Source organism: Felis catus, chromosome C1 (assembly GCF_018350175.1).
Source record: "Felis catus isolate Fca126 chromosome C1, F.catus_Fca126_mat1.0, whole genome shotgun sequence".
Taxonomy (NCBI): domain Eukaryota; kingdom Metazoa; phylum Chordata; class Mammalia; order Carnivora; family Felidae; genus Felis; species Felis catus.
This window is the reverse complement of record NC_058375.1, coordinates 20,212,213-20,220,423: the sequence shown is the minus strand read 5'-3', so window position 1 is coordinate 20,220,423 and position 8,211 is coordinate 20,212,213. Positions and strand designations below refer to the sequence as shown.

At 57.6% G+C, this 8,211-nt stretch overlaps 1 protein-coding gene across 1 annotated transcript; it reads right to left on the bottom strand.

Moving 5' to 3' along the window:
- Positions 1–433: 433 nt before the first annotated feature.
- On the bottom strand, positions 434–6,705 carry TRNP1 (TMF1 regulated nuclear protein 1). The gene is made up of 2 exons (XM_023258352.2): positions 5,732–6,705; positions 434–1,210 (listed from the first exon to the last, which is right to left on the bottom strand). Exon 1 carries the CDS (start codon positions 6,579–6,581, stop codon positions 5,898–5,900), a length of 684 nt encoding a protein of 227 aa, XP_023114120.1. The 5' UTR covers positions 6,582–6,705; the 3' UTR covers positions 434–1,210; positions 5,732–5,897.
- Between the last annotated feature and the right edge of the window lie 1,506 nt (positions 6,706–8,211).

Below are 8,211 nucleotides of genomic sequence, written 5' to 3'. Positions count from 1 at the left end.
TGTCGTTGGTTAGTTTCTTAAGCCCGGCCCACATTTCTGGAAACAACCCCTTTTAAAATCTCTTTCCAGTTTGAGTGTGCCGTGTCTCCTGCTGGGGCCCTGACAAACGGGTCCCTGTTGTCGCTAGCACAGTCACACGCGATCCTCCATGGATCGTCATGCTGCCATGTTATCACAAATGTGCACGACCTCCTCGGTGTCACGCACAGTCTCACACGTGCACGCCCAGCCCCGAGCTTCCTCGTCACATCCTTAATCAGGGGAGACATCCCGGAGAGGGTCAGCTCTGAGCCAGATCAAGGGGGAAAGCAGTCTGCAAATCAGTCACCAGGGCCAGGTTGCCAACAGAAACTAAGCAGAAGGTGTTATGTGACAGGCACACCAAAGGAAAGGCGGCAAGGACACCTGCAAAGTGAACCTCAAAACCACATGCTTCTGTCTCACGTTATTGAAATTTATTCTTCCTGAATGTATAAATCAGGGGATTGATTCAATATACATTCATTTTGCCGAATTCTACAAGTTCTTGGTCGTAAGTATGCTCCCCCCCCTCTTCCTTTTATTATCAGGATACTTGAATAAATATGCTCCCATTTTTCATTTAGAACTTTGCTTAGGATTTTTATGTTAACACCGCCTCTTCCTGAGAAAGAGGTGCCCCCCGCCCAAGCCAGCAACTTATCTGAGAGGCCACAGGCACACCCCTAGTCGGAGAGGGCAAGGACAGCGGGTGAGGGAACAAGGGATTTCTCAGAACGTTTCCCATCACACAGGACTCCCAGCTTTGTCAGACTGAGAAGCGATGGCATCGACCAAAACGGGGACCCCAGCTGCACTGCGACTTAGGAACGGTGACTATTTCTTAAAAGAAATCCTTTTCATTTTCACAGTGGAAACATTTGCTCCTTTCTTAAATAATCTGATTGCGCCTCAGAGGACCTGTTGTAACATTTCCAATCATACGGTGTCGGCCAAAGTCAAATGCAGATTATATAAGGAAACTCAAGAGAACAGGCGCCTTCCCCAGAATTGAGCACCTTGCCACTGTTAAGTGCAAGGCTCCTGTAGAGTAAGGACGGTGCCAAGGTTGTGTGGGATCAATTCGGTTGTGTAAGGTTGTGAGACGTCTTCCTGAAGGAAGTGCCCAGGGAAGGGGCAGAATCCAGGAGTCCAGATGCAGACAGTAGAGGCTCGGAGGAACTGGGAGGAGCTGGAAAGAATAATGTCAAGAGCTTTAATTACCTCCTTCCCAAAGCCACCCAGCCCCACCCAAACCCTTCAACATTTGCCTCGAGAGGGGCCATTGTGGAGAGAAGCTACAGGACATTATTCCGGGACAGGGCTCCACTGGCTCCTGCCCAGGAAGAGATGGGGGCTCCTGGGGTAAGGAGAGGTTCCCTTGGGCCTCTGTCCTTGGCTGGGATCCCCACTGGTCTGAGCAGCTGGAATGGAATGTTCCTGGGAAGAAAAGCCTTCCCTGCCTCCACCTCTCCCCTTATGGAGTTCCCTAGGACCAACAGTGGGGGGAGAAGGGGGATCGTTCCAGGGGGATGCCTGATATGGCGATGCTCTGGAGAAGCAAAGGCCCACACTGCCTGGGGGCTCTGTCCTAGCAGCCTCTCCTGGGCTAGGTAGATTGGCCCACTGAAACATTTACAAGTCTCCACTTTGTGCTTAGTGTGACCTCTCATTTAATAGTCTGGGGTTATCTCCTCCCCAGCTCCCCAGTAACACAGACGCACACAAGAAACCAGCTCGGAGAAGGGGAGTCATTTGCCCAAGGTCTTCCGGCGGAAAAGTTACAGGCAAACACTGAATCCCACATCTGTCTTGTTCCAAGCTTGGGGCACTTTCTGCCCCACCATGGAGACTGTTGTCCTCCTCCTCTGCCATCCCAGGCCCTTTGCTCTCCTTGGCACCAAACATCCCAGGTGTGCAGGGAGAGGAGGTAGCCCTCCAAGGCAAGCCCAGGCCCTGAGCATCGCTGGCCTGCCCTTGCCTGAAGCCAGGTATGCTGACTCAGCCTGACTCACCCCCGGAGCCCAGACAACCAGGGTGGGGAGCCAGCTTCTAGGGGTGTGCCCCAGAACTCGGTGGAGATGATTGGGGAGGGGGGGTGCACCTTCTGCCACATTTCCAGCATCTCATCACACCCCTCCCAGATCCAAGGACCAGAGGCCATGTACCCAGACAAAGGGTAAGAGCCCAGATCCCCCACCGTCAAATGGAGCCCTCATTAGCCTGGTAAATGAAAAGCCGGGTAGCCTAGTGTTTAAAGGACCCCTCGTTTGCAGGTTCTAGTCCTTGGGTAAGTCATCTGCCCTACCCCGTCCTCAGTTTCCTCAGCCACGGAAATGGTTGTGCTTTTCCCAGCTACTCCCCTTTGCAGAGTGGTTAGGAGGACTGAAATGGATAGAAGGTAAAGTGCCTAGCACGGAGGAGGTCGTTAAAATATTCAGGAACCAAGGATTCTCTTCCCCTATCACTCCTGGCCAGGGTTCGTCAGGTACTAATGGGGGAAGAAATAGTCTGGCGATCTCCCAGCTTTCCCAAATGCCTCCTCCCCCAGGCTGTAAAGCAGGGAGCCTCTCTTTTATCTCTGAGAAGACTGGGCGGCTGAATTTTCTCTGGGGACCTGGCAGGTGGGGGAACTGCAGGCTTGGAGGCACCTCGGCTGTGACCTGTTGTTTATGCCGAATCTCTAGGAAGCCACCCTGGTCCCCAGAGGGCCCCAGGGTGTACCAAATCTGTGAAGAGCGAAATGACTCCAGCCTTTCACTCAGACGGTGACCACCAACAGGGGCAACCTCTTTTTCCAGGACAGTCTCTCTTGATGAACCTTCCCCTGAGGTCCGGGGCTGGGCCCAACCAGAGGCCCAACCGTACGCCCCTTCTCTAAATGACCGCCACGACCCGCTCGGTCTGCCAGACCCTCAAAACTCAAGGCCAAAGAAGGCCCCCTTGCACCCTGCAAGGCCGAAAAGGGGCTAGTCGGGGGCGGCGACCGTGGGGAATAGAGCCTGCTTCAGGCCACGCCCCCACGCCCCGGGAAGCAGCCCCACACTGCCCTCTGGTGGCGCCTCCCAGAAACGCCCTCACTTGGCTAGGGATCCCTAGAGAGGGAAGGGGGCTTATCCAGGAAAGGGCAAATTCTGAATTAGAACCTTGAACTCATCTCCCAGCCCAAACACTGGCCCAAAGAAAGATTCCTGTTCTCATTTCTCTTTGCTGAGATTCCAGATTCACGGCTAGCCATCGATGTTCTCAATGCACGACTCTCTCAAGATCCTCAGGGCTGGAGCCATCAACAAAAATGTTCAAAAAGTTGGGGCAGAGCGGGGTCGGTCATCCGACCAGGAACTATAGTTATTTGTGAAGGTATAAATATAGCCCTCCAACAACACAAATTGCCCAGCCCCAGAGGGTTCCCTGGGATGGTGACTGCCAGGGAAGGCTGCCTAGACAAGGGCTGGGAAACACAAGCCCTTAAAAGCAGAGACCCTCTGATTCACTGCTCCTTCTTGAGCTCCTGGACTGAGTAGTTATTAATGTTTGTTGACTGAGGAGAAAATGGAGGCTCCTAGAGGGGGTTGGGTGGGCCAGACAGGGGTGGGAAAGTGATTTTTATTAGTTGGCTGAGGAACCCTGGGTGGAGTCCTGAACCAAGAGCTGGGGTTCAAGTCACTGAGTACTGTGTGCCCAGGGCCAAGGCCTTTGGTGAGCAGTGGGACATCTGGAAGGGGGGAGGGGGGAGGGGACCAGAGCTGCCAGTGACACTGGGACCAATCTCTATCTCCCCCACACACACATCACTTTCTCCAGCAAGAACCATCTCTAATGCCTCACCCCCCACCGCCTCCAAATCAGGACAAAGCTGATTACCAATAAATCCCAGAGAAGGCAACGCTGTGATGGCACAGAGCACTTTACACAATTAGCTAAAAGCTTCTCTGGACCAAGTGCCCCTTTCCTGTGCAACCCAGAAAACAAACAGTCCTGGCTGTAGCCCAGGGCTGCAGCCTGAGCTCCTGTGTCACCTCCAGGAAGTCCTTGTTTTCTCTGGGCCTCTAGACCCTGAATGAACTGAATAACTTCAGAAGGTTCTCCCTCTCTCCGGGGAAGCCAGAGGACACCAGGGCCCCTCACTGCTCTCCTGGTCCCCAAGCTCACTCAGACTCCCTGAGACCTCCTCCTGGACTTCCCTCCCCTAGCCAAGAATGGGTTTGGGAAAAGCCTGGCTGTGAGAAACCAGCCCCAACGTATAGTACCTGAGGAGAGGGAGAGGAAGGGCTGAGAGTCAGGTGAGAGCCCCTGGGGCTCTGCCTTTCAGAGAGCGGTTTACCTGACCCTCAAAACTCTAGCATTAAGCCGGACTCCAGTGACTCGGACATTCTCATCCTACCCTTTCTTCCCTATTCCCAAGCCCTGACATGAGGAAGGACAGCTATGTTCACAGAGGGACTAAGCAAACCAGTCCAAAGAGGAGGCAGAGTTGTTCCAGGTCACATAGTAGATAGGCTGGACACCAGCTCTCTAGACCCTGCCCCCGGGCAGGGAGGAGACACTATGGAAAGGACACACAGGCTTGGGACCTAGTTCTGTCCAGTGCTGGGACGTGACCTTGCTGTAAAATGAGGACTTTAAATTAGCTCCTAGATCCACCAGCAAAAGCAGTGCTTGTTTCTAGGTGTGATTTAAAAGGATAAAACCTTCCTCTGACTGATGGGGGAAGAATGACCTCTGCCGTGTGTTAACCTCACTACAGCCCTTCTCAGAGGTGAAGATAACCACTTCACAGACCAACAAGGGAGGCTGCAGTCCAATCAGTCCAAGCAGCAAAACGGCAGCCAGGCCATTCACAGCGGAGGGGGGGCAGGGGGGAGCAGGGTGCTGATAGGCATGTGGACAGGAAGAATAGTAGCCAATCTCATTTCAGGTCTGGCCCTTTAAGGCCCCCCCCTTCTAGAAGTAGATGACATACCTACCCCCTTGGGGCCTGTTAAAGGATGTCACCTGGCTCCATGACTGGCAGAACCATCTTAGAGACAGGTTGGGGGTGGGGGACGGTGGAGGAACCTTAGGAGAGCAGGTAAGGCCTTAAGCAGTTACCAAATACCCCACCCAGGTTATCGAAGTCAAGATGTACTTGACTTGGCAAAATTGCTTGAGAGCATGAGAAAAGATCTGTCTCCTAGAAGTGGAAGGGCCTAAGTGTGATGGGAACAAATCCTCAATCTCTCTGGGATTCTGTCCCCCCAAATGGGAAACGGGCTTAGGAGAGAACTTAGTGGTACATTGCTGGCCCAGCCCCCACCGCATCCTGGGACCTCATTATTCTGTCCTCCCCGAAGGTCTAGAGCTGGGCGGCGCCAGAAATCAGCAGTCTCAAGGGCAAGACTCTTCTTACAGCCACAAAGGACCCAGGAAAGGCAACGCGGGTGTAGGGAGGGAGGGGTGGATGGCCTGCGTCAGCGCAGCAGGCTCCCAGTGGTGAAAGTTTGCCGGCAAACCCCTCCTGGAATCTGAGCATCTTCAATTTTTCCAACTCTATGATGGGGACTTGGTGCTACCACCTTACTCCCCAGAACCCAGGAGGTCTGGGAGAGGCAGTAACAAAATGGACAGCTTTATTAGGGACCCAGCGGAGGTCCAGAAGCCCCACGGAAGGGAAATCGGGGCCCTGCACCACCCCGCCCCGCCCCCTCAGATGCGCCAGCCGCTAAGACCGCACCTCAGCCTCCTTTACTGGGCCCCTGGCCCCCCGACTGTCTCTTCCTGGGGTCCGTCAGTCTGTCCATCCGCGTCGGTGACGCCGTCCATCCAGCCGACGTCCCGATCCGTCGGTCGACACCTCGGCGATGGCCTGTCGGGGGTGGCCAGGGGTCCCCGCGCTGAGGTCAGCGCTGGGGGGAGGCGGGGCCGCGGGGCGGACTTCGGCGGAAGGGCGAGTCGGGCTCGGGGCCGTGGCCCCGCCGCAGGCGCCCGGCGCCCCAGGGCACGCAGCCACCCAGGCCCAGCGCCGAGGCCAGCAGCGCGGGCGGGCGGCCGCGGCGGCCGCGGCGCGGGCCCTTCTTGAGGCGCGACCCGTGCGCCGCCAGGTAGAGCTCGGCCTGCGCCACGCCGCCGCCCAGGCGGCCCAGGCTCTCGGCGCGGTGCGCTAGGCGCAGCTCGGCCGCCAGGAAGACGCGGTGCAGCTGCAGCACACGGCTCTCCAGCTCCGACACCAGGCGCCGGCGGCCCTCCACCTCCAGCAGTCGCCGCCGCGCTTCGGCCAGCTCCAGCGCGCGGCCCCCCGCTCCCGCCGCCGCCGCCGCCGCGCCCCCTGCCGGCCCGGTGCCCCCCGCACCCACGTTAGCGCCCTGGCGCCAGCGCTGTAGCTCCTGCCCCTCCGCCGAGCCCGCCCACGCCCGGGCCGCTTCGGGCGGTGAAGAGACCTGAGCCGGGGTCGGAGTCAAGGTCGGAGTTGGGGGCGGGGGCTGAGGGGACGACAGGAGCTCCCGGGGCGGCGGCGGCGGGGACCCCGGTTCCGCCGTCCCTTCCTGGGCCCCCGGGCCGCAGGCGCTGATGCGGCAGCCCGGCATCCCCCGCCCCCCGGCGGTCTGCGGCCGTCGATCCGCTGGTCTGGCCAGCTGCCCCCGCGAGGGGGAGGACGGACGCCGCGCACGCGAGAGAGATGCGGCGGCAGCTCCCACGCCAGGCGCCGGTGCATCTTATAGCACACGGGGCGGAGCCATGGACAGCACAACCAATCAGAGACTGGCATGCCTGAACCCGCCTCCCCGGCCCCGCCGGCTCGGGACTTCGCCCAAACCCCTCGGTGCCCTGGCCCTCGTCCGGCTCTGCCCTGCTGGGGCGTCCGGTGCCCATCCACTTCCCCCCAAATTTGGGGTGTAAAGAGGACCTTATCTTCTCTGGTCTGGTCCCTAAGTCATAAACTCTGATAGTTGGTGCTTAGAAATCATGGACTCCAGTCCCCGGCGCGTGATGGTGGGGAGGGATGCCTGAGGCCACACTGTGCGTGCCAGTGGGAGTCTGGACTAGAACTCAGGAGACGTGGCTCCTTGCTCAGTGCTCCTTCCAGTAACTGTTGGCCGTGCGCCCCTTCACCGAACTGGTTCTGCCTGGTCTGGGCCACAAGTCTCACCAGGACCCCTTCTCCAACTCCCTGGGTCGGTAGAGAGGTTAATGCAGAGGGGTGACTGGCGTCCCGGTGGAGATCTGGCCGGGTTGTCCCCCCACCAAGGAAGCCCTTCGCTTGCAAACAAACCACAGCGCAGCCCCTGAGCCTGGCGTGGCTTTCTCAAAGGAGCCCTGACCCCACGGTGTTTAAAATTCTTTCTGTGCCCTTGCTCCTGTTTGCTCCTTCCAGTAGTAGGTATCCCCACATCTAGAGACAGAGGGGGAAACAGACCCAGAAGGTGCAGCAGTGCCTTGCTCAAGGTCACACTGCAGGTCAGTCGCTGAATCTGGACCGCTGAAGGGGACCAACTTGACCATTCGTGCCATCTGGGAGCTCAGATACCTGGGTCTCCTGGCATTGAAGGATCCTCCTTAAAGGGGACTTTAGTCAGCCTGGCAATACGATAGGACTGAGCCCTGCCCATTTTCCCTGAACTAGAAGTGCCCCTGCCCTACTGCCTCCAAACACTTGCCCAGACACCTAGACCATGCCCCAGTTTCCGTCCACTTGAAGGTGCCATAAGCGATGGGAGATCTCTGTGGTGGGTGGGTTTTTGGCTGGGGGGCCAAAAACCAGTTCTGAGACTGATTAAGAAGAACCCCAGCAAACCTCAGTCTCGGGAGGACTTGCCAAAAAGGTGTAGCCAGCGTGACTACTGCCCCAGCTGAACAGAGGCTGATGGGGGAGCTGCACTCACTTGATGTTGAGGAGGAGGGCTTCACGTGGAGGAGGACGATGGATGCCCTGACCCGCCATGTTCTCTAAGTGTTTTCAGGTGCCTTAAACTGAGTGATGGGGACTCGAGGGTGAGAAAGCTCTGCTCCTGAGGGGCAGCTCAGAAGGGGCTCAGAGAGAGGAGAGTGGTCCCTGAGGGCACACCAGACTCATGAGGAAGAGGAAGGGAGGAGGACTTGGCAGGATTGAGGGGGGGATGCTCGGTGACCAGGTTCAGTGGAGGAGGAGGGAGGGGCCCATTGAGGGCAAGAAGAACGGTTCAGGGAACATGATGGGCTCAGTGAGAGGGGGGAGGG

Coding starts and splice junctions, on each gene's coding strand:
- TRNP1 (XM_023258352.2), bottom strand. CDS start 6,581: ATGCCGGGCTGCCGCATCAGCGCCTGCGGCCCGGGGGCCCAGGAAGGG.